Raw genomic sequence first — 25,760 nt, forward strand, 5'->3', positions numbered from 1 at the left:
GGATTCTGTTTTCTACATGTTAAGTTTGAGATGCCTATGGGCACCTAGCTCAAAATATCCAAAAGTAATTAGTGATATGTGACAGGAGATCAGGAGAGACACTAGGGGCATGGGAAGAACATATCCCCAGCTTCCCTAGGTGAACACAGCCCTGGAGGCTCCCCTGCATCCCCCAAACCATTCCTAGCCAACAGGACCACAGCATGACATGGCACAAGAGAGTCTTCCTCTGGGAGTTCAGTAACCTGGATCTGAGGTAAGCAGATAACTGACTTGGTGACTGTGGGCAGGTCCTTTCCCCCTCTCTGGTTTCCCAGTTTGGACATTCCCATTTCCAAAGCCCAGGAAGGTTTACCAAGTGCTTTCCTGTCAAGACTAGTGAGGTAGGTCCTGAATATCATCATCCCCATTGGATGAGGAAACTGAGGTCTAGATAGAGAAAGGGAAACAGAGTTGGCACTGAAATCCAGGGGTTCTGTCTCCCAGCCTGTAGCTCTTGTCCCTGTATATCCTGCTCTCTGAACTGACTGAGCTCTCATTTCTCCTCAGCTAGACCCCCCCCATCATTTAGGCTGTCCCAGCATCACTGAGCTAGGATCACTTTACCTTTTCCCCCTCCACCCTTTCCTTCCATCCTCCTGGATCTGTTCCTGATGTTCTGGAGGTCTCTTCTGGCTCCCTTTCCATAGCTCCATCCTTGATCAGTTGACAGACACCACAGGGAGGAAGGAGAGAGGAGCAAAGAGTTCCCATCCCCCACAAACCTGTGCTCTTCCAGGCTCTTCTAGAAGATATTGGGCATCAGTTTAGCTGGCATTTCCCAAGCTTAGGCCAGCAATAAAGGAAGGGCTCCCTCCTCCTTTTCTCTCTGGTCTTTATGCTCTACTTGTCCTCTCCCCCTTGTTCCCCAAATATATCCCTGGTCCTGGAAGGAGATGGCCTCTTCTGACTCTCCATGGCCCAGACAGTGAAAGAACAATACCCATTCCCTAGACATGACTTTTTATTGACTGATCCAGAGGATGAGAGAGGCTGGAAGGGAAGGTAGGTGCCAGAAGGGATGGAAGATGACAGGGGAACTCGGGAGGGAAAGGGAGAGGCTTGACAGTCTCAGGAGATATTGTGTTAGAAATGGGGTATCCTGGGAGGACTGACAAGAGACTGGAAGGGAGGACGATAGGCTAGAAGGGATGGAAAGGATGGAAGGGGAGAGGCCAAGGAAGAGAGGGACAAGCTAGAAGGGCTAGGCAGAGGCTATCGTAGCCTCAGGTTTTTTTCTTGGGTCTTGACTTTGGGAAAGAATTCGTTTCTGTGTCAGTGGTCTGTAATTCATTGACCTTCATACTGATCGTGGAGGGGAGAGAACTGCTGGAGGATGAGTATGTTGAGAAAGACTCTGCAGAACAAGAGCCAGGCCTGGTGGGTTAGCCTCCCAGTGCAGCTCAGAGAATCCTGCCCCTGCCCCCGGCAAGACCAGAATCCCTGCTCCCAACCCCAGGGAGCCGCTGCTCCCTGCCCCTGCTTAGGCCCCAAACCCTGGCCCCACTCTTAGATTGTGGCTCCCTATCTCTAGATAGGCCTTAGACCTCACTCCAGTTCCTCTGGTCAACTAATCCAACCCTCACCTGCCATGATGATATCATTGAGCTTCCACTTAAAGTGCGACCACCATTGCTTCAAGCCTGGCCAGAAGAAGCAGCAGGAGACGTAGAGGAAAATAAAGGCTAACTGTACAGTTATGGTTACCTGGTGGGGCCAAGAGGGTAGGGGAGGAGCCTGAGGACAATGGAGCAGAGCAGGAAATGAAAGAATCCCTGAGAACTCCAAAGGAGATGGGATGAAAGGCTGGGCATAAGGCAGGGGGCCTAAAGGTTTGAGGGAAGAGGTGATGATGATGTAGGGGAGGAATGGTGCACAAAATGGAGGCAGGGAAGGAATCAGTCATTTAGGGCTGGGGGTGGGGGTGGGGAATGGGCATGGAAAGGCTTGTTCCATGGGAACATAGATTTAGAGCTGAGAGGAACCTTATAAGACATCTAATCCGATCACCTCTTTACAGATGAGGAAACCAAGGCCCAGAGAGGTCAGATATCTTGTCCAGGGTCATAGAGATTCATACAGATAACTGGCAGAGCCAAGAATCAAATCCAGGTCCTCTGACTCTAGGCTCAGAGCTGGTCCCACCACACCAGGTTGGGGAAGACTGGGAAAGGAGTTGGGAGTGCTGGGGGGGAGGGGTAAGGAGAAGAGAGGCTCACCCACAGGAACAAGAGGGCCTTGTGATTGCTGAGTGGGAGGCCATGGATGTGGAGGATGAAGATGAGTTGATAATCGCAGTAGGTGCTGGTGTCCACACCCCTGGCCAGGACAGAGGGACAGTGGAGTTTGTTCTTGGGTAGGGCTGGGCCCAAGGGGGAAGCTAGAGGCTCTCCCATCTCCCTTCACCCCACCCCACCTTTGCTTTCCCATGAGACCTTACCTGTTGCTCACCATGATTTTGAAAAAGAAATCAGGAGAAAAGATAGAGTTGGGAATGATGTCATAACAAGGAGAATTCCTCAGGCACAGCCACCTACGGGGATTGTGGAGCTATGGGGGACTGGGGAGACCTAAGACAGCCTTCCATCTCCACCCCAACCATCCATCTTGAAAGGTGGCCAGGAGCAGCCTGCTGATATTGGGGAGGCAGGAAGTTCCATCCCCTTCCTCAAGGGCTGGGAGCAGGCTGCAGATAAAGGGAGGCAGAGAGCTGCTTCCCTTTCCCCGAGGGCTGGGAGCAGGCTGCAGATACTGGACAGGCAGAGAGAAGGGATCAGGAACCAGGGCCTTGCATACTCAATGCCAGAGCTGTTATTGCTCAGGATGCTAAAGGAATCGCTAGCCATCGGGCTGTCCCTGGCAATCCAGATGAGGCTGTCGGTACTAGAGAGAGGAGAAGCCATGTTCTAGTTCTGGCTGGGGCCTGCTAGGCCAGCCATCTGGTGAACTCAGATCCTCCATGGGATGCTTGTGTGTGCATGCACATGTTTGTACAGAGGTGTGCCTGAGGCTATGTCTCAGCTCATAGTAGGCACATTCGCTACTAATAAATGCTTATTGAAGCCCAGCATATGTGGCCTCTGACCTTCAGATCTAAACCTTAGATTTTACTCCTGCTTAACCTAGATAGGGGGAGAGCCAAAGGGGTCATGACAGCTGTAATCAAGTAACTAGAGGGCCATCATTAGATGGATTCTGTTTGGCCCCAGAAGCCAAGAATGGTGCCATGGGACAAGGGCTGGATTTAGATAGTCAGAGGACTTGAGTCTGAATCCCAGCTCTGACACACATGACATATGAGCTTGGAGAAATTACTTAACCTTTCTAGATCTCAGAGTACTCATCTGTAAAATGAGGGTGTTGGACCTTTAAGGATCCTTTCAGCTCAGAAACTGTTCTTCTGTGATCTTGTATATGAGGAGATGTGGATAGAAGTGGCATTGGATTTTAGCCAAAGGCAGGAAAACCTCTTAACCAGGAAAGGGGTTCCAGATGGAAGCAGACTGTTTCTGGAGGTGGTGAACACCATCTTTTGGAGGTCTTCAAGCAAAGGCTAGAAGACCACTTGTTGAGGAGGTTCATCGAGGGGTTGTTGGTCAGGTCTATGGGTCAGACTAGATGGCTAATCTGGTCCCTTCCAACTCAGAGATCCTGTAATTAGTATCTGGAGGCACCCATGTCAGTATATGTAAGGGTGTAAGTTTATCTTAGGGCAGCTAGGTGGCACAATGGCTGGAGTGCCAGGACTGGAATCAGGTAAACCTGGATTCAAATCTGGCCTCAGACACTCACAGCTGTGTGACCCATGACATGTTACTTAACCCTGTTTGCCTCAATTCCACATCTGTAAAATGAGCTAGAGAAGGAAATGGCAAACTACTATAGTACCTTTGCCAAGAAAACCCCAAATTGGGTGAGGAAAGGTCAGACACCACTGAAATAACTGAACAACAAAAGGTGATCTGTCCATGCATGTGTCTGCCTATCTGGACCCAAAGTGTTACAAGTAAAAGGAGTTTAGTGTCTTGGCAAGGTTGACATGGGGCTCATGGAGCCCTGTGAGCTTGGGGCCAGTAGTTACTTGTCTGTAGGACTGTTGTAGCGGAAGATGTCAGCCTCTGAGTAATCCACAATGTGATCCTGGGAAGTTCCTCCTCCAATCACCTTCAGGACATAGCTGTAGCAGAGACACAGGGACTTAGACAACAAGGGTCCAGCCAGGGAGGCAGTTCCTCACCACCCTCACCCCCAACTCCTCCCCACCCTGGAAAAGGGAGGGGCACTGTTATCCTAACCCTACCCCCACAACACACACAAACATGGTGAGTCAAGAGGCAGATCCCCAAGAGGGGAGATCTAAGAGAAAGAAAATGGCCTTGGGGGTTTTAAGGGAAGGCTTAGTCTGTCAACACTTCCTGGGACAGGGGTTATACCTCATCATTGGCATCTCTCCAATACTTTTGAAGTCCCCAGCAAATCCCTGTGTTTGTTTTTTTCCCCAGGCTTCCCCAAAAGGCAGCCAGAACAGGGAAGGCAGGGGGCTTACCTGCCATTGAAGCTTCCTGACTCACCAGTCACCAGGTCTTGGATTAGGAAGAAAGGGAAGAAAGCTGTGGGAGGAAGGGACAAGGCTGAAGTGGGAAAGAGTGTGGGATCTTGGTAGGGCAAAGGGTGGTACTGGGCTAGGGGAAGGTCATGTGCTGGGTGGGTAGGCAGGGGCCCCTCTCTCACGATCACTGAATAAGAAGCAAGGCATTTCAGGGTCTGGGTACACGCAGTCAAAGTATCTTTTATTGGTCTCCTTGTTCTGCTGAAGGGTCAAGGTGATGTCAAAGGCCAACCGCTTGCCTGGGGGACAGCCGATGAACATGGGGATCATGTTATTGCCCTGCCCAAGGAAGTGGGGGGAGGGAAGAGAGAGAGGAAGAGGGAAGAGTTGGGAAGAGAGAAACACCACATTCATCCATTACTCCCAAATCCCCTGTTGTCCTTTCTAGGCCAAGCCATGAGGAAGCAGGAACACATCCTGCTCTTTCTCCCAGGGAGCCCACAGAGTACCCTCTTGGCTGGGAGCAAACCCTCCTAGCTTGAGCAGACTCTAGCCAGGCCCTGCCCCCAATATGTAGAGCCGAAGGAAAAAGTTAAAAGGGTATTGCCAGGACCTCTAAGATCTCTTCCTCTTCATTCTGTCTAGGAGATGAAGTTTAGAGAACATTTTCTCTGAGGGATGAGAAAGGACTTCAAACCACCCAATGCCAAGGCCCACTGCATCCGTTTTGCTGTTTCCACACAGAGGATGGGGGTGGGAAGGGGAGAGGGGGTCAGTTTTGAGTGAGCAGGAGAATGAACTCTTTACCCTCCCTAGCTTTGGGAAGACCAGAGCCCAGCCTGGAGAGTGTCCCCCTCCCCTAAAAGTTTGTCAGGCCCCCATGATCTCTCCTTGGTTACCTGCATCACATATCCATATTGGGTTCTATGAAAGCACTTCCCAGCTGAGCCGACCACCTGTAGAGAGGACAGCTCAGTGCTGGGCAGCCACCTACCCCCACCCCCATTTCTTTTTACTGCCATCCCAAGCCAAAGGGGTCTTTCTCTCCTCTTTTTCAACTAGGGACTTCACTCTGCTAACCCTGTCATTTGTGAGCCACCTTCCCACCCAGTAGACAGAGGGTGATCCCTTCCCTCTGTCCCTCCCTGTCTCCCACCTTGATGAATAAGGCTGTTTTCATCAGGTTATGTCCACTGATGCTTTGATCGAAACATCTGAGTTTGTCCTTGACAGACACCTGGTCAGGTTGAGGGGAAGCTGCTAAGGGGCTGGGGTTCTGGAGAGCTCTTCCCTTACCACCCCCTAAGTACCCTCCCAGAAGAGAGGGAGGAAAGATATGAGTCTTTCCAAGGATCCCAAGGCCCATCCTGCCAAGATAACTCAATCACGACCTTTCTCTGAGTGTGATTGTGTGGCCCTGTATGTATCTTGTGCACCTATCCCCTACAGATAGTAAGTTTCAGAGACGAAAAGCAATGTTTTGCTGTTTCACTTTGTATCTTAGTTGTAGTATAAGTGTCTGGTATATAAAGACACCTAATCAATGCTTATGGTGTTGAATGGTGAAATGAGGCACTTTGTTGGCCAAAGAGCCTTGGGGCTTGGAATTAAGACCTCCCTTGGTCTGGAACCCAGACCATTTCTTTGGTCTTTCTCAGTCAGAGTTTCCTCATCTGGTGCCTAGGATGTTAATTCCTCCTTGGCCAAGAATCCAGGTGAATTGGACTGCAGCTAGAAGACACACACACACATACACATACACACAGGAATCCACACACATGCATGTTCACATGGCCTGCTCCTCCCACCTGGAAGAGGATGGCATTTCGGTTAATGAGATAATGTTCATTCACTGTTGCTGACACACACATGGGGTCGGCCAATATCACAGCCAGACGCAAATGCCTCTGTTTGCCCAGGAAGGTGTCTGCAAGAGGGGAGGAGGAAGACAAGGGTGGGCCAATGGCTCAGAGTTCCTCCTCCCAGCCACCTGCCTGGCTGCCCCACCATCTTCCCCCCACCCCAATTCCATTCCACCAGCCCTTGGGGTCCCCATAGGTCTGCCCACTTTTCCAAGTAGTTTTGTGACACATAAGGTAAATGGAGAAGCTGTAGATGGTCCCCTTGTCCAGGTAGATGTATTCAGGCAGGAGATTCTGGGCATTCAATTTATAAAGCTTTTCATAGCCATCCATTTTAATGTGCACTCCATACATAGTCTGAAAATTACTTGCTTTATAAAAATAGAAATCCTGTCAAGATCAGGGAGGGATTGGTCAGGCTCTGGGCACCTCCTGAAGATCCCATCAGCCCCCATAGTTCCAAGCATCCCAGAATCTCAAGAGCTTGAAAGGAACTCATAGACCCAAAGTAGAATCCCCCTCTGGGGCAGCCCCTCTGTCTACTGCCCCACCCCAACCTCATCCAGCTTTCCTCAGCTCTTCTACTGGAAAGCCCTGATTGTTAGACAGCTTCCCCTAAATCTGACTCTCTTTATCTTCCCTTCCTTTCCTCCCTTTTCCTCCCAACTATTCTCAGTTCTGCTCTCTGGGGTGAAGCAGAATAAGTTGAATGTCTCTTTCACATAGCAGCCCTCTCAACATGAAATCCTGCTGTTCCATCTCCATCTAATCTTCTCTTGTCCAGGCTAAGCATGGTCAGTTCCTTCAACACATTCTCCCACAGCATGACCTCCAGTGCCCTTCATTCCCTCCTCTAGACTATGTTAGTTGGTCAATGGCCTTATGGAAATGTGGCAACTAGAACCAAGCACAACTGCCCAGGGTAGTCTGACTGGGATAGAGTACAAGTGGACTCCCTATCACCTCCCTGCTTCTCTCTTAATGGAGTAAAGCATTCTTGGCTGTCACATCAAAAAGTGAACTCATATTGAGCTAGCTAGTTAGCAATCCACTAAGACCCTAAGACCTTTTTTTCTACGTGTAGCCACACCTTCCCCAGCTTGTCCTTGGGACACTGGCTTTTTGAACCCAAGTGAGCAGACTTTACATTTATTCTCTCCTGAATTTGATCATATTAGATTCAGCCCTGTGCTCTTGATGCCCTAGATCTTTTTAGTTCTATCCTCTGTCATCTAGTGTGTAAGCTATTTCTCCTTTCTGTGCCCTTCAGATTTAATCAGCATATCATGCCATGATCCAAATGATTGATACAAATATTAACTAGCACAGAACCAAGGCCAGATCCTTGGGTCCTCTTCTAAAGACCTTCTGATGCCACACCAGCATTAAACCATTATTGACTATACTTTTCAGGTCTGTCATCTAATGAGTTAGTTGTCCCACTGGGTTATGGTGTCACCAGTCCCAGGTCTCAGAGCCTGAAGCCCAGTGGCATGTTGGTATATGGTCTAACAACTGCATCTCCAGTTGCAGTGCTTGCTGATTTCCAAGGTATAAATGCTCACCCTGAAAATTTAACAAGTAGTTCTCCTGCGGCACACTGCTGAGAACCCTCTGACTCAAATTCCACATTCCCTGCCTACACACTCCCATAACTTCCCTCCCACTGCCCTGCAGATGAATGGACAGAGCAGGAAAAATGAGGTTGGAGGAATACTCCTGCCCATCCCTTTCACCTTATGTTGCTTCTTATCCTTCCACCAACTCCAGGTGGGGTCATGGACAGGATCAGCATAGGGCTAGAAAGGCAACAGAGAAGGTACGGGCAGGTGCTGCAGAAGGAAACTCCTTGAGTTTTCCAACTACCCTCCCCCTACTTTGGATTTCCCCTCCTGGATTCACCCACACATACCTTATTATACTTGGCATGCAGCAAGAGGAGGTGGTAGACAAGGCCCTGGTAGATGGCCAAAGAGACTTTGGTGTGGAACCCAGACTCAGAGTTCACCAAAGGTGCCTCTGCATGGTAGCGCTCCATCCGTGTGTATTTTTGTGGGTTTGGCAGGTTCACCAGCCTCAAAATTTCGAAAGGGCAGGGATTATTGTAGGAGAGGGTTGTTGGAACCCTAGAAAGGAAAAGGAGGGAAAGAGACTAGATTGGGCCCCTGCCCTGACCTGAGCAAGGACTCATCCCCAGCTTCTTCCATCCACACATCATCTGTCATTTATCCATTTAACTGTTCATCCATTCATCTATCCATTCTATTCTTTTTTTTGTCTTTTTTCTTTTTTTGGAGAGGGGAAGGCAGGGCAATTGGGGTTAAGTGACTTACCCAAGGTCACACAGCTGGTAAATGTGTCAAATGTCTGAGGCCGGATTTGAACACAGGTCCTCCTGACTCCAGGGCTAGTGCTCTACCTACTGTGCCACCTGGCTGCCCCCATGATTTTTATTCTATTTTTAACCCATTCTAACCATATATCTGTAGGTTAATTGTCTATCCATTGATTTCCCTATCCATTTTCTGTCCATTTATTCATCCATCCCTATAGCTATCAACCACCCATCTATTAATTCATTCATATATCCATTCATGCATTCATTCATCCATCTATTTATCTTTCCATCCATCTAGCCATCCATCCATCCATTAGTCCATATTCATTTATTCAGAAAACACTTAGTAAAATTAAATTGGTGATATAACATAGACCCTATTCCCAAAGAGCATAAGAACAAGGGGGATGAAAGGTCAAGTAAAAAAATAACAATGAAACAAGATCATGAGATCATTGTGAAGGAAGGTCTAGGCAAAGCATGGGAAGAAATGGGGATGAGAAGGATTACTTTCATCTAGGAGAATCCCAGAAGCCTTTATGGAGAAGATGGCACCTGCACTAGACATCCAAGTGCTCCTCAAGGAAGCTTTGCAGGGGAGGGGCCCTCAGAGATCCTGGGCTCTGGTAAGCTTTCCTTTATCACCCCCACTCCAACCACTCTGTCATTCCTGATGGGCAGTTGGGTTCAGGCTTACTCACAGGTCACTATCGATCTCATATGTAGTTAGATCCAGCAGCTCATACACCAGGATTTGATTCATTGGCAGATGCCTTTTCACCAGCTTTCCTTCCCCTTTCTGGTTAACCAGGTAAACTAGCTGTGGGAGAAGGGGTTTAAAAGGAAGAAAGGGGGGTCATTTCAGCCCTGTGTGGATGGATTCCTTCTTGAGTGGCCAGGCCAGCTCAGAAAGTCTACACTGTCTTTAAAGCTCACCTGCTGCAGACCCATACTATCAAAGAAGATGCTGACTGAGGTCTCATTGGTTGAATATAGACTTGAGCCCTGCATCTGGGAAAGGGCGAAAAGAATGTCCCAGCCACCTGATGGGTACAGACGATACACCTTGAAGCTGCCTTCAACAATGAACCAGATCTGGGGGCCGAGAGTCCAGAAGGGACAAGGAGGGAGAAAGTGAGGAAGGACAGAAGCTTGAGGTCCCAGGCTGGATCCCTTAGGGGGCTGGGAAGGAGGGTGCCCAGGGTGAAGGGAGGAGCATTCAGGGCCATGCAAGGGATGGGGAGCCCCCAGAGAGGGGCCTTGAGTTTAGGAGGGGGAAGAGAATATGGAGGCAGATCAGGCCAACCTCCTGTTCCCCACCTCCTCAGTCTCAGTGACACAGACCACTTGGCCTTTGTAGGAACTGGCCATGTACTTTATTGAGGACTCCTTGGGGAAGCCGGCCATGTAAATGTAATTCTTATTGTCAAAGCTGTGGGGGGAGGAGAGTGGAACCCAGACTTGGTCAAAGGCATCTGGGTAGAGGAACCCAAAGAGCTCAGCCTTTGCTTGCCCCCATGCAACTCTCTCTCTGACCTTTACATTCCCAGCTCCCCAGGCTAAAGATATAAGGAATTCAGAGTCCAATGTCCCCGATGGACAAATGGGGAAATAGAGGCCTCTAATCACATAATGAATCAGAGGCCAGATATTAAACTCCGGACTCCTTTTGCATTAGCCCACAGCCTCAGGGCACTTGGGGCCAGCATCTAGACTTTATTAGGTTTACAAGTGTTCACAAATATCACCTCATTTTATATCCTCACCACCATTCCAGAAGGCAGGTGTTATAATCGTTCCCATCTTACAAATGAAGGAACTGAGGCTGCAGGACTCACCGATGGTCACATAGCTCTTAACTGTTTAAGGCTGGATTGGAACTCGGGTCTTCCTTACTGCAGGCCCACCACCCATCCACTTCCACCATTTCAATGTCTAGTCACTTAGGTGACTTAGGAGATAGTGGGTGAGAGGAGGGCTGTAGCCAATTCCCAAAAGGAGCATGAGGGTAGAGGGTGAGGCTTCTCCATGCCCAAGACTCAGGGAATCCCAGGTATGCACATGGCTACTGGCCTGGATGCCCTCCCTTCACCTAGTTTCCCCTTTGCCCTCACCTCTGCAGAATAGCATTGCCCCAAATGAGCAGCAGGTGGGAGAAAGGGTTGTAGAAGAGACCCTTGGGCACCAGGGGGTAGTCAGTGTACTTCTCCATGCCCAGCAGCATCACAAAGTCCTTTTCTTCACCTGTCCAGGGATCCACACTGCTGTAGTGAATTCCCTCAGCTAACATCACCCACCCCTCACCCAACACCTCAATCCCACTCACTCCCTAGCCTCCAGCACTCCAGCCTCTGATCTTCCAGCCCGACCCAACTCTCTCTCCCAGCCCAGATTTCCCCCAAAATCTAGACTTTTGATCCCCTAAAGGTCTTAGGTAAATCCACCTACCCAGGGGGATGAAAGGGGGAATTTGAAAGAGCAAGTTGACTGAATCCATATGGGAGCCTTTACGAATTGGTGAGTACTGTAAAACCTGGAAACGCGTCTTGTTGCCTTGAGCAAACTCCATGAGAAGCAAGAAAGTGTGGTCCTCCGTGTTGTACACCACCCAGTGGAGCCAACACTCTGGGGCTGCAGGGAGGTGGCCAGGGCTGCTGGCCTGATGCTGTCCACTGCAGGCCATTGGCACCTCCCGGGAAAGACCTAGAACCCCTTTGTGCACTGACATCTTCCCCAGGGCTTCAGGGCCAAGTAGCCTCTGCTGACCTCTGCTCCCTAGGTTGCAAGCACTCCAGAGAACTCAGGACCTGCACAGGGTGATGGCCTTCCCTAGACACCCTGAGGTTCAGAAACTGGAAAGGCCTTTAGAAGTCACTGAGTCCAACACCCTCCTTTTACAGATGAGGGAACTGAAGCCCAAGGAGCAAGTAAGTGCCTTTCTCAAGGTCACAAAGTTAGTCAGTGGCAGAGCCAGGATTAACCAAATCCAGCACTCTCTTTCCACTGTTCCACACTGCCTCCTTAGTTCTAGGCCCCAACAACACCCCTGGGGGACTCCAGCACCACCATATATCCATACCTTTCTGGAGGTCACACATCGATTTCATGTTAGGCATTCTCCTAAAAGTCACTTTGCCATCTGGGGAAGGAGGAAGGAGTGGGGCATGAGGAGAGGGGTCAGTCCTAGGGCTGAAGAAGAGCAGCTTCCCTCTCATTCCCTGGCCTTAAGAGTGGTCCAGGATGAGCAGCCTCTAATCCCTGAGATAGGGTATCCACAAGCACACTATGCCCAAAATGAGGTGGGGTAGAGGGCCAGGAGGAGTTCTTAGAAGCATGTGCCAACCCTGGTCCACAATCTCAGACTACTGCTTTCCATTTCCTCTTTGGGTGTCACGGCTGAAACCCAGGCCCGACCCTTGAACACACCTCCTACTGAGTCCTCCATGACTGCCCCCAGGCAGTGGGATCTAACCCCAGTCCTTTTCAAGGATTGGATTTAGATGCCAGGTGTGACCAGCATGGCACTGCCCCCAGACCTTACTGTCAAGTACCCTTGTAGGTGGGAGCTAGGGGAAGAAAAAAGCTCATACCCCAGTGTCAGCCATCAACTCCAGAATCAAGACAGGATTAAAAATGGTCTAGAATTCTTGAGATAAAAAATAAGTTTAAAAAATTGGGTCCCTCTCTGCTATGTGTACCCTGGACAAGCACCCCAACTATCGTCATTACTATGTGAGTAAACAAGAACAAACTTGGGGACTGAATGATGCAGCCTCCTTGTTCTAGAACCCATTGATAAGATCCTCAAGGGCAGGGGCTGTTTTTGTTTTGTTTCTTTGTATCTCCAGCACCTATCCACCTATAGTAGTGGTTGGCCCACAGCAGGCACTTAATAGGTGCTTGTGGATTGACTGAGTGTGGCATCACCTACATTATCCTGTCATGACAGGAAAGCAGCAATTGTTCAGTCAATTTACAAGCATTTACTAAGCACTGAATATCTCTCAGGCTGTGTGCTAGGTGCTAGGGATGTGAAGAGAAAGAATGGAACAATCCGTGCCCCCAAGGAGCTTATATTCTCTTGAGGGAAAATGTACATGCCCACATATTTGTATGCTGTTTAACCATTTCACTGGGGTCTGGCTCTTCATGACCCCATTTGGGGTTTTCTTGGCAAAGACACCAGAGTAGTTTGCCATTTCCTTCTCCAGCACATTTTACAGATGAGGAAACTGAGGCAGACAGGGTTAACTGCCTTGCCCAGGGTCACACAGCTAGTAAGCAACTGCTGTCACTTAATCTCAAGTGGTTCCTCAATACTGCATGGAAATTTTCATTCTTCCTTGGTTGGTTCTCTGTCCAACTCCTCACAGCAGCTATTTCAAAGCTTCTCTTCCCTCAAAAAACCGCCTCTACAATCTTCCCTTTAAGTCAGGAGTTGTCTTCAGTAAATTTAATCAAGGCAGACTGAGGTACATGATTCGGAGCAAAATCACTTTATTAAAAGTGACACACAGAACTGTTAACCAAATAGGTCAGACTGGCCACCTCAGTAAAGTCAGCAACCTCAGTGAGATGGGGAGGACCAGCTCCTCACTGACACCCAAGAAAGAAGGGCTCTTGGTAGTCATGGAACGTCACAATTGACCATACTAAGAAAAGTGGGCTGTCATTCAAGTGAGACTCATCATGCCCCCTCTGACGATTCAGGAATGTTAATTAAAATTTTATGAGACCCATCTGCAGCTTGTAATCTCTGCTAGGAGATGAAAGCAGCCAAACTTGCTGCCGCCTTGGAAAAGATTGAAATCCCCCCTAATTTCACAAGGACAGGCAAGGACAGATGACATATGTCCTGGAAGTATCTCTGTATGAGAGATACCAACTTTTCTCTTACCTTTAGAGTAACTGAGAGGGAATGCAAATTTCCTGAGCTCAACTCAGGATATAATAACAAGGTGGCCTTAGGCAGATGCAGACTCAGTTACAAAATACAGCATAAAATCAGTTACATTGTAGAAATCAATGCAGTAGAAATTCGGGGTAACAGTAATTTTGGTCTTTTCATGGTTCTGGACCTGAGAACTTCTTTTTAAAAAAATGTTTGGTTAACTGTATTTAGCGTAATTGGTTTCCTTTTTCATTGTATGTATTTTATTTTATGCATTTTTAAAAGGGATCCATGAGCTTAACCAGGCTGCCAAAAGGGGGCCCATGACACAGCAAGGTTAAGAACCCTTGGTCCAAGCAGAGGACATTGCTTCTTCTTTAATGAGACAATACAGGACAACCCGCTGTGCGTACCCTTCCCTTCCCTTCTCCACACTATTCCCCTATCTCCTCCTTTACTCCACTCTTAGAGGAAGACATGGCCTTACTCTTTGCCCACAGCAGGCCCTCTACTTGTGCTGTTTATCCTGTCTCCTCCAGAAGCCTGTGACACTGACATTACCTCTGTCATATCCACTTCTCATATTAATTCCTTCCATGTTGCCTCAAACATGCCAAAGGTCCATTTCATCCTTTAAAAACCTGTACTCATCTCAGACATCACCTGAAACCATCATCCTTCATTTCTCTTCCTTTTCATAACGATCTCTTAGAAAAAGCCATCTATATGCATTGCCTTCATCTCCTTACTTTCCACTCATTTTTCATCCTCAGCAACCTGGCATCCTACCTTACAACTCACCCAAAGCTGCCCTCTTCAAGGTTACCACAGTATCTGATATACTAAATATAAAGGTCTTTCCTCAGTCCTCAGGTTCTTGACCTCTCTGAAGCCTTTGACATAGTTGGCCACTCTTCCTGAATACTCTTACTTCTTTATGTTATGGGGACACTACTCTGTCTTGGTTCTCCTGCAGTCTGACCAATCCTCATTCTCTTTTAATGGATCTTCCATCCACATCACACTCACTAACTGTGGGTGTATTCGACAGATTTGTCCAGGATCCTCTTCTTTTTTCCTTCTATGCTATCTCACACATCTTTTCTGCATTTACTGAGATAATCGTATCCTTTTTGTTCTGTCTGTAACTGATTTTGTCAAATTATGCTTGTAGTTTTCCTAGTATTGAACCAGCCCTGCATTCTTGGTATAAACCCAACTTTGTTATAGTGTATGATCTTTGTGATATATTGCTGTAAATTTCTTACTGGTCCTTTTTAATACTTTTGCATCAATACTCATTAGGGAAATTGCTTTATAATTTTCTTTTTGCTCTCCCTGGTTTAGAGATCAGAACTAAATTGTGACATGGAAGGAATTTGGTCAGACTCTTTTTGCAGTCTAGTTGCTCAAAATGGTTATGGGACATTATAATTAATTGTTTTTTAAATGTTTGGTAGAATTCACTTGTACTTCCATCTGTTCCTGGGGTTTTTTTTGCCTTTAGGGAGCTCATTTATGGCTAGTTCACTTTCTTTTGCTAGTATAAGGTTATTTAAATATTCTATTTCCTTTTCTATTAATATGGGGAATTTATATTTTTATACATATTTATCTATTTCATTTAGATAATCAGTTTTATTGGCACATAACTAGGCAAAATAGCACCTAATTTTAATTTCATTTTCATTGGTTGTGCATTTGCCCTTTTTTCATTCTTGACACTGGTAATTTGCTATTCTTTTTAAAAATCAAATTAAACACTGGTTTATCTATTTTCTCATAAAACTAGTTCCTAGTTTTGTTGGTTCATTTTTTTAACTTATAATTTTATTAATCTTCTATTTTCAGGCTTACCCTTTTGGTGTTTAATTAGGGATTTTAAAATTTGTTGTTTTTCTAGTTTTTTTTTTACTTGCAAGCCCAATCCATCAATCTACCCTTTCTCTTTTCTATTAATGTAAGTATTAAGAGATATAAAAATTCTCCTGAATGCTGCTTTGGCTGCAACCTACAAATTTTGCTATGTGGCCTCCTTTCTGTCATCATCTTTAATGAAATTATTCCATGATTTGTTCTTTCACTCACTCATTCTTTAAGATTAGATTACTTACTTTCCAATTTGTTTTTAATCTATGCCTCCAAGGTCCTTTATGGAATGTAATTTTTATTGCATTGTACAGTGGGAGCCAAAGCCTGGGAACAAGTCCTTGAGTCTCACAGTTAATTAAACTACCTTGAATGACTGTAAACAGCAAAACAAGCTCTAGCTAAGTCATGGGAGCGGACATTTGCACATGATGTTGGGCCATCCCTTGCACTATGCCTTCTTTGTTCTGTTTCTATATAGTGCCTGACCTAAGGGTGGTGCAGGGATCCACTATTCAGACTTCATGCTGGCAAGGACAAGTCCTGTGAATAAACTATACCAATTAACCTTAATAAGCCTATCCATATATTTCCCATGCTGGCATGGATTGACCTTTCTCCCGTATCTCAGTATTCTCTCAAAGAGTCTACCACTCTACATTTGGCATAATCAAGGCAACTGTTATTTGAACACATTCTGTGTTCTGACAATTTACATAATCAGCAGGATAGTCTGCCCCTACCCCATTACAAATCTTGTGTCTTCACATGCATTATGGTCCAAAAAAGGTGCATTTAATATTACTGCTTTTCTGAATTTGTTTCTAGGGTTTTTACGTCCCAATACATGGTCAATTTTTGTGGAGATGCCATGTATACCTGAAAAAGGTATAGTCTTTTCTCACCCTATTCAATATTCTCCAGAGGTCTATCATATCTTTTTTAAAGTGCCAGTCATCTTAATTTCCTTTTTATTTTATGGTAGATTTATCTAGGTCTGTGAGAAGTAAATTGAGGTCCCCTACTAGTATAGTTCTACTATTGTCCTCTTATAATTCACTTAACTCTTAAGAATTTGGATTAAAAAAGTAACAGGGATGCTATGCCATATATGCCATGCTTATATGTTCAGTATTAACATTAATTCATTGTTCCCTTTTGGCAATGATACCTTTTAGCAAAATGTAGTTTCCCTGATTAAAAATCTATTTATGTTTTTACTGTATCTCAATTCATGACTGCTACCCCTTCCTTTTTTTTAGCTTCAGCTAAAGCATAATTGATTCTGCTCATGCCCTTTATTTTAACTCTTTGTGTGTCTTTCTGTTTCAAGTGTGTCTCTTCTAAACAACACATGTTAGGTTCTTGTTTAAATGCATTGTGAATATCCTCTTTCATTTTATGGGTGAGTTCATCCCATTTACATTCACAATTATGATTGCTAAATGTGTATTTCCCTCCAACCTATTCTCTTCTATTAATCCTTCTATATTTTTTACGCTGTTCCCTTCTAAAAAGTTTTTTGCTTCTGACCACTGCGTCCCTCAAACTACTTTCCCTGTTATCACAACTACTCCCTTTCTCACAGTCCTTCTGCTTCCCTGTTGGGTGAGATGAATTTCTATACCCAATTGTGTAGGACACACACACACACATACACACGCACGCACACACACATGCACACATGCAAATATATGTGTATATATGTGTCTGTGAGCATATATATGTATATGCATATATACACATATATACGTGTGTGTGTGTGTGTGTGTGTGTGTGTGTGTATTCTTCCCTCTTTGAACCAGTTCAGATAAGAGTTAGGTTCAGGCATTGCTAGGTCATTTTAGTCCCCTATTTTCCTCTTCCTTGAGAACCTCTTTTATGTCAGATCATTTTCCTTCCCTTTTTCTCACTCTTCCATTTTTCTTTTGAGATCATCCCAACAAAATAGACTCATAGTCATGCCCTCTGTCCAAGTAGATTACTTCTAACCACTGTAAGGATGATCAAGTCTTTAAAGGTTACTAACATATATCAGCTTCCCATTTGGGAATATAAAGTTTAATTTTATTAACTTCCCTACGACTTCTCATTGATGTTTATCTTTTTATGCACATCTTGAGTCTTGTGTTTGAATATCACATTTTCTATTCAGCTCTGGTTTTTTCATTAGAAATGTTTGGAAGTCTTTTATCACATTAAAATTTTTTTCCCTTGTAGGATTATTTTCAGTTATTCTTGGCAGGTTATTCTTGGGTGTAATCCTAGCTTACCTTCTGGACTATCACATTCTCAGCCCTCCACTTCTTTATCATGGTAGTTGCTAAATATTATGTGATTCTGACTGTGGTTCCATGGTATCTGAAATGTTTAAGCTACTTTTAGTATTTTTGACCTGAGAGCTCTGGCATTGGGTTATAAGATTCCTGAGAGTTTATGCTTTGAGACTTCTTTTGAGAGGTGATCAGTGGAGCCTTTCAATTTCTACTTTGCCCTTTGGCTCTCTGATATCTTATGTCTTGGCTTTTTTCTTTTATAAGCACAATTTTCAGTTAGTCTAATCATTGTTAAATGATCTCTTCTTGATGTATTTTCTAGGTCAATTATTCTTTCTATGAACTAGTCCACATTTTCTTCTTTTGGGGGGGTGGTTTGTGTGTGAGACAATCAGGGTTAAGTGACTTGCCCAGGGTCACACAGCTAGTGTCAAGTGTCTGGGGCTGGATTTGAACTCAGATCCTCCTGATTAGTGTCTATTTGACAAATTGTAATTTTTAAGGTTTTTTCTTCATTGTAGTTTTATAGTTTTTTTAAAAAACCTTTTGACCAATTCTGAATTTTAAGGGTTAGGGTTTGGGTTAGCATTTGGGGGGCTTCTTTTACCAAGTTGTCCTCTTTTCATAATTTTCTATCATTGCTCTCATTTCTTTCCCATCTTTCCTCTGTCTTATATGATTTTTTAAAACTTTAAAAAAAAACCTGTTTATTTCTCTTAGGAATTCTTTTTGGGATTGTGCCCAATCTACATATTTCTTTGAGGCTTTGCTTAGTGATGTGTTGAAGCTATCATCTTTTGAGTTTTTGTCTTGAACTTCACTGTCACCACATATTTTTATGATCAGGTTTTTATTGTTTGCTCATTTTCCAGCCTATTTCTTGACTTTGGACTTTTAGAGTTGGATGGGTGTGTGTGGGAGAGGGTGACTGGCCCGAACTTCAGGCTTTTATGTCCTACTGTTTTCATGCCTAGGTCTGGGGTGCTTCCAAGGTGGTGTGATCTGGGGTGAGTTCTGGTCATGATCCTCCTCCTGGTTCTTTCCTGGGTAGGACCCTCATTTTCCTTACAACTGTAAGCATTCCTGTCTACCCTGGAACTGCAACTTGGAGCTGGGTAATCGGCAAAAGAGTTGCCAAATGGTGCCTGGTTCTGGCTCCAGTGGTAGCACAGAGGTCCCTGCACTTTTTTCTGAGTAGCAATTCAATACTCTTACTGTCTTCTGGGTGCTAAGCATTCCCAGTACTTGTTGCTGGTGCTGCTGCTGTGTTCCCAGGACCCACAGTTGGTGTTGCTTCCACGATGATGCACTCCCAGCCAGCCTGCACCCCAGGAGTGTGCAAACTTCTGACTTCCTAAGCCACCTGGGGCACTGTGACTTTTTGTTGGTTATCCCACTTAAAATTTGATTTGATGTACTTTTAAAAATTCTTTAGTGGGGAATATTGGGAAAGCTCCGCAAAAAACTTCATTTTACTCTTTCATCCCTGCTCTGCCCCTCTACACAATTTTACTTCATGATCTCTCATTAGTTGCCACAGGTACAATCACCATTCCTATGAAGATGACTCTCAGATCTGTATACTGTGTCAAGCCCTAGCCTCTCTCCAAAACACCAGGTGCACATAACTACTTTATACACATTTCAATGTACCCCAAATTCAAAACGAAACTTGTTCTCTTTCCCCAGAAACCCACCCTCTTCTAAATTTCCTTGTTTCTCTTATGGATACCACCATCCTTCTAGTCACCTAGACTTAGAACCTAAAATTAACCTTGGTTCTTCTCTCTCTCATGTCCAAGTAGTCACTAAGTCTTATCTCCATGTCTCTCAAATCCATCCCCTTCTCTTTACCTCCTTGTCCATATAGCATGGTGTTCAGGCTCTCACCACCTTTGCCTGAACCATCGCAATAGGCATTTCAATGGTCTCTCTCCTTCCAGGACCTCACCTCTCCAATCCATCCTCTACACAGCTTCCATATTAATATTCTTAAAGCACAGGTCCCACCAAGTCACATTCCTAATCAAAAACCACAGAATTCTCATTCTCCATTGCCTCCAGAATAAAATATACACTCCTCAACCTGGCATTTAAATTCCTTTCAAGTTTTCTCCTACGTAACTCTCCAGGCTTATTTCTAATTACTCCCTGTCAATCACCATTCCAGTCAAAATTAGAATAAAGTACTAATATTCCATGTGCCAACTCTGTGTCTTCCAAAGGATGTTCCCACTGAGGTGTCACCTCTTATAGAAAGTTTTTCCCAACCAGTCTACCTCCTGTACCCCCTTATTAAGGCTCTCTCCTTTCAATTTATCTTACATTTACATATCTATGTGACGTATCCCCCAGTTGAATGCAGGAACCAATTTTCCTTTTCTCATGGACATTTCAAACTCAAAATGAAACTTATGACAGATCTAAGCTGGAAAGGACCTCAGAGGCCATTTATAGATGAGGAAACTGAGACCCAGGTCACACAAGTAAGAAATGACAGAAGTGATACTTGTACATTCGAAGCAAGTTAAAACATTGGAAGGACCAGGTACATCAATGGATGCAAAAATTATTTTTTTATGTTTTGCTATAATTCCTCCTGTCTGTGCAAATGCATTTCAAATACAAATAATTATAACCAGATATCCTGATTTTACTTTCAATTAAATTTTTCATCCTACTGTACTCATTTGCTTTGCCTTATGCATAAAAATAATGCACTGCAGCCATTGAGGCAGCCTGGTCCTTGGAGGTACTCTAAAATTCCCATCCTTCTTAATATTTGTTTGAATAGAGGTGAAAGGAAATGTAAGGCCTAAGAAATGGAGGCCCTGATAGAACCTGGGATCACACATCACCACCCCACAAGTATAGAGGCTGGGAATCATTTCAGAGAAAGGAAGCTACCTGTGATGGTCCCAAAGTGAAAGAAGCCCTCCTCTTCGCCCCCAGCCAAGGCCAAGATGTACTCAGAGCCATTGCTGTGGAGTTCCACAGGACAAAGTTTCTTGATACACCGACTATGCAAGACTTGGACCCAATTGCCTGGGGAGAGGGAAGGCCTTTCTCAGGGCTAGGAGTCTCCCCACTCCCTCCTCCAAGACTAGCACCCCCTAATTCTTCCAGTGGGAAACTGAGTCCCAGAAATTTCTCAGGACAAGTCTGAGAATGTCTTAGCTTCCTTCAAGAAGACTTTATCACCTCCCCAAGATTGTTATTGAAAAAGCAACCTGCCCTCCTCCCACACACACCCCTAGTTCTGCTCCTCTCTCCTGCTCTTGGATATTATAGTTTTCTCTGCTTCGGTCATGGCCCTTCTATGGGCTCTAAGACAAAGGAAGGAATTTGGCTTTATGTAAACTCTGGGCGGTCTGATGAGCTCCCCAAATAATTGGATGAGCTTATAGGGAGAGAGGCAAGCCTTTGGGGTTCCTCCTCATGGACAGAGTGGGCATGCCCACTGACCATCCCCTGTCTTCTCTATAATGTGCCCATATACATGCCCACTGTCTCCATGGAAGGGCACCCATCAGACTTCCCAGAGGTTTACTGCTGTAAATTCATCCAATTGATCCTTAAACTCCCTGGATAATTCTTCCCTCTCTCACCCCATTTGGCTCTTTCTCAGCAAGGCTCTGCATTTTATGGTTTCTTGGAAGATTATTCTGCTTTGTGCTGGTGTCAGACCCCAGGCTCAGAGAAGCCAATCTCACCAGGGTGGGGAGGGGGAGAGGCTAGCACTCGGGAGGGCCCAATTCCTACTCTAACAGCTCTTCCCATCCCCAGATTTCTCACTGGTACTATGCCCTTTTCCAGCCTTTTGGAAGTAATTGCCAGTGAAATAGTAGACGAGTTGGTTCTGTCGGATGAAGAGGACACTTTCGGTGGAGATGGTGTCAAAGATGGAGGCTGTGAACTGCTCCTGAGGACAATGAAGAGAGCCCAGCCAGCAGCTATCGATGTTCAGCTGAGCCAACCAGTGCAGGAATGGAGGTTGGCAGGATTGAGAGCAGGAAGGAGACTTAGAGGTCATTTAGGCCACTATAGCCCCCTCCTTTGTAAAGACACTGAGGTCTCAAAGAGGTGAGAATGAAAAGACTTGGCCAAGGGACTTGGCAACTAAGAGGCAGAATGGAGACTGGAACCCAACTCCTTCCCTACCTCTCCCACATCATCCCCCATACCCCAAAACATTATGCCTCTTTGCCAGAGAGATGAGGCCATGTGCCCCTTGGCTTAGGTAAGGTCTTGCAAAAACCCACTCTTGGGAATTGGTACCTCCTTCCTTCCCTCCCTCCTCTCCCAACTCTACAGAACATCCACTCTTGCCCACCCTCCATCCACACAGTCAGCTGCCATTCAGTCTCTATCACCTCCACTAGGGAGATATCCTTGAAGCTGGAGTCAGAGATGAGAATCATCTTCTCATCTGGAATGCCACCGAGGATGAGCACAGGAGCCTGGCCCACCGTAGCCCAGACAGGCCTCGATGGTGAATTGATGAAGTCCCTGTGGGTCATGGCCCTGACCTAAGGGGAGAGGTGCAAGGGACCCAATGGGAGAAGAAAGGAAGAGAGACTGGCTTTCCCCATCCTAGCCAGGAAGCTCAGTTGAGAGGATTACCTTCCCCCCACCCCCTGCCCCTCAGCCTTTCTCCCATCCCCTTCCCCTACTTTTTCTCACCTCACTTCCCAGGGTAAAGATCAGTTTGCCCTTGTCTTTTTTCAGATACCCATTGATATTTATCATGTACCTGCAGAGGGAAGGGAAGTAGCATCCTAAGCTCTTGCCAGACTCAGTGGAGACTTCTCACCTCACACTCTAATTTGATGCCCATATACTGCCCCTCTCAAGCCCCACATCCCCGATCCTGAAGAGGAGGCAACTTGGTGTAGTGACAAGAACACTGAGTGTGAAGTCAGAGGACCTGGGTTCAAATCCTGCCTTTGATAGCTAGGACCTCTGTGACCTTGAGTATCTTACTTGGTGATCTCTCATTGGTTGCCATTTCTTTGAAGATGCCTCCCAGAGCTAAGCCCCTCCCTGGACCTCAGTTTTCTCATCTGTAAAATGGAATCCACAGCCTCTGAGCTTTCCCAGGTCAAGTATTCAATAATCTATGATCCTCCTCTTTTAACCCAACTCACTTCAACAAACATTTATTGCTCACCTACTATGTTCTAAGACCTCAAAGAGCTTATATTCTACTCATCTTTTACTTAGCCTCCCTGGGACTCAGTTTCTTCATCTGTAAAATGGGGGTGGGGATAGTAGATTGGTCTAGGACCTAGATGCTAGGTAATCTCTTGGGTCATTTTTGGCTTAGAGATTCTGCTTACTTAGTTCAGCCCTCTGTCTACAAACCAGATCCTGGCTATGCTGTCAGTGAGTTCAGCTGTGCCTTCCACCATCCCCTGCTCCCCAAAAAGTTGCCTGGGACTCCACTCACCTGGCATTCCCAATGAGCTCCCCCAGTTGATTGCTAGAGATTTCAACTTCCATCACTACACTGCCATTCTTCATGGGCATCGGGGTGTACCAATTCATGACACAGGCCCCCTCAGCAGAGCAGGGCACTGGTAGGTATGGGATGAAATGAGGTGGGCACAGGCCTGGGGGCTACCCAGACCCAGCCAGCACCACCTCACCTTCCCTCCTTCCTAGAATCCTACCAAGGAACTGGAGCCTTGGTGCAGGGTGCCAGACCTCAGGGTGGCCTATGGTATCTCCCCCTCTCCCATAGAGGATGGAGGTCCCAAGGGGTCATTAACTTGGTCTAACAGGCCAAGTTTCTGAGAGATGGGCCAATCTACCCTATCCAAACACAACTGAACTCAAGCGTAAAAAGTTGGCACAAAAGCCACTGAGATCTAAGGTAAAAGCCCAAGGTGACCAGCTAATGTGGGATTCCAAGGTCTTTGTGATCTGTAGCTGAACTCCTGATTAGGCAGCAGGGGCCTCTGGGTACTCCAGATGAATATCCAGGGACCTGGTACCTCATAAGGCCTGGGATACAGGTCTCCTCCCTATCCCCATCTATGTCCGAAATGCTAAACTGCATAAGGAGAGATCTATTCCTCATCTTGTCCAACTTCTTGGCAAGATCCCTCTGGAAGCCCCCTTCTCCAAGATATTGTTCTTCCTAATCCATGGTACCCAGCCATTGTTGGGGGAGGACCCTCACCTTGGCTTCTGAATGGTGCCCCCGCCATCTCGATTTGCAACCTCTCTGATTTCCATCTCCGGAAATTCACGGGGGCGGAGAAGGTGACCAGCACAATGGGGATCAGGCCCTTAAGGTGGCCTCCACGGACAAAGGCTTCTGAATTCTGAGAGGTGGTCAAAGAGGGAGTGACACTGACCAGTCTATGGTCATGGCCAGAACCCCCCTGTCTCACCTACCACATGACAGAGAAAGGCCTCTGACCCTGACTATCTGGATGAAGAGGGTAGGGAGTTGGGGCAGAGAACAGAACTCTGCCAGGCAAGAACCCAGGGCAAAACTACTGGCTTCATTCCTGGAAACTGGAGAGAAACTAAAGAGCAGAGAGTACCTTGTGGCTCAATAAAGGGACCAGCACCATCCCTGAAGGCTAGGTGAGCCCTCCAAGATCTAACTTTCCTCCTGGGAGTCCCTCCCTGCCCAGCCCCCCATGCCTTCCTTATCAACAGGAGTCCTCCTGCACAGCCAGCCTCCTAGGAGAGGCCACAGAGGAGCTGGCCTCTAGGGGTGGAGTTCTCCATCTGCCAGGGGAGACAACATTCCCCTTCCTCAGCCTCCAGGGAATCTTCCAAGGTCTCTCCGTTTTAGGAGAGCACTGAGGATTAGAGCATGGAAATAGGTTGGATTGGGGGAGCAGGGATGGCAGTGTCCAGAAGCTCCTTTGGTAGGATTGGGGTGGGGGTTGGGTAGGATGCTGGGGGCAAGAAGCCAAGCTCTGATGGGTGGATCCCCCAAGGTTGGTTTGGGTGAGGTAGAAACCACCCTCCCTAATTCATCCTAAAACGATTTCCCTCCCATCAGGAACCTTCACCCATCCCTCCCTAAATCCGGATTTTCCCCTCCACCTATCCTGTGTGTGTCCACCTGTTTCCATTCCTCCCTCCTCCTCCACCTCTCCCTCACCTCTCCTGGGCAGGTGAAGTTAATCTTCATGAAGTAAGGGAAAGCCCTGTACGTCTGAAGATAGGGGATACATCCAGGTTAGGGTGATCACCCTGACCCCCCCCCACACACACACACTTCCCGTATTCTGCCATTCCCCTCCTCCCTTCCCACCCCCTTCCAAAACCCCAGGGCCCTGGGAGAGTGTCCTGAAGACATCTATGAAAGGGGCAGGAACCAACGAAAGAATACAGTGACCCACAGACGGAAAGACAGAGGGATAGAGGGGAGGGAGGAGGGATGAAGGGACAGAATGCAAGGAAAGATGGAAGAACAGAGATGAAATCGAGAGTTGGAAGGGACATCTTGTTCAACCCTCTCAAATGAAGAAACTGAGGCCAGGAGAGGTAAAGGGGACTTGCTTGCCCCAGGAGAGGCCACGGTTGACAGGCAGAAGTCAAGTGGAATAGATGGAAGACTGGGGAGTCAGAGGACATTTGGATAGAGGAAAGATGGAAAGGCAGAGACGGATGGATGCGAAGCTGGGAGCATGGTGTGGAAGGGACAGAGTAGAGGTGGGGGGGCAAGGCCGGAGGGGCAGCCGGGACAGGTATCTACCTCTGTGTGGTCAATGGGTGAATCCTCCAGTTTGTCGAAGAATTCGTCTACATCGGAAATTGGGTCTTGTTGGAAAAACCTTTCACTGCCCTTTCCTCCCAAGGTGCTGTACTTGTTGAGTACCACTTGCCATTGGCAGGGGTCCTCCAACTGTGGCCACAGCTGGACTGGTGCCGGCGGTAACAGCAGGAGCAGCAGCAGTAGTAGGGACAT

The 25,760-nt window shown here is 46.5% G+C and overlaps 1 protein-coding gene across 1 annotated transcript; it reads right to left on the reverse strand.

Annotated features, from left to right (window-relative positions):
* Positions 1 to 1,265: 1,265 nt before the first annotated feature.
* CATSPERG (cation channel sperm associated auxiliary subunit gamma) lies at positions 1,266 to 25,760 on the reverse strand. The gene is made up of 28 exons (XM_036743654.1): positions 25,548 to 25,760; positions 24,951 to 25,004; positions 24,009 to 24,153; positions 23,274 to 23,400; positions 22,508 to 22,577; positions 22,198 to 22,353; positions 21,620 to 21,791; positions 20,732 to 20,869; positions 11,868 to 11,927; positions 11,237 to 11,419; positions 10,903 to 11,032; positions 10,109 to 10,220; positions 9,725 to 9,883; positions 9,490 to 9,608; positions 8,363 to 8,576; positions 8,187 to 8,249; positions 6,657 to 6,840; positions 6,397 to 6,515; positions 5,745 to 5,825; positions 5,488 to 5,544; positions 4,771 to 4,927; positions 4,586 to 4,649; positions 4,121 to 4,216; positions 2,836 to 2,922; positions 2,480 to 2,572; positions 2,259 to 2,358; positions 1,626 to 1,746; positions 1,266 to 1,396 (listed from the first exon to the last, which is right to left on the reverse strand). The coding sequence occupies exons 1-28, from the start codon at positions 25,758 to 25,760 to the stop codon at positions 1,266 to 1,268; spliced, it is 3,405 nt and encodes a 1,134-aa protein (XP_036599549.1).

This window comes from Trichosurus vulpecula, chromosome 2 (genome assembly GCF_011100635.1).
Source record: "Trichosurus vulpecula isolate mTriVul1 chromosome 2, mTriVul1.pri, whole genome shotgun sequence".
Lineage (NCBI taxonomy): Eukaryota > Metazoa > Chordata > Mammalia > Diprotodontia > Phalangeridae > Trichosurus > Trichosurus vulpecula.

What these genes read in the sequence shown, in the direction of transcription:
- CATSPERG (XM_036743654.1), bottom strand. Translation starts at nt 25,760, where the DNA reads ATGTCCCTACTACTGCTGCTGCTCCTGCTGTTACCGCCGGCACCAGTC. An exon ending in ATAGTATGGGTCTGCAGCAG is followed by an intron (nt 9,609 to 9,724) that starts GTGAGCTTTAAA and finishes CTTCTCCCACAG; the next exon opens with CTAGTTTACCTGGTTAACCA. An exon ending in AATAACAGCTCTGGCATTGA is followed by an intron (nt 2,573 to 2,835) that starts GTATGCAAGGCC and finishes CAATCCCCGTAG; the next exon opens with GTGGCTGTGCCTGAGGAATT.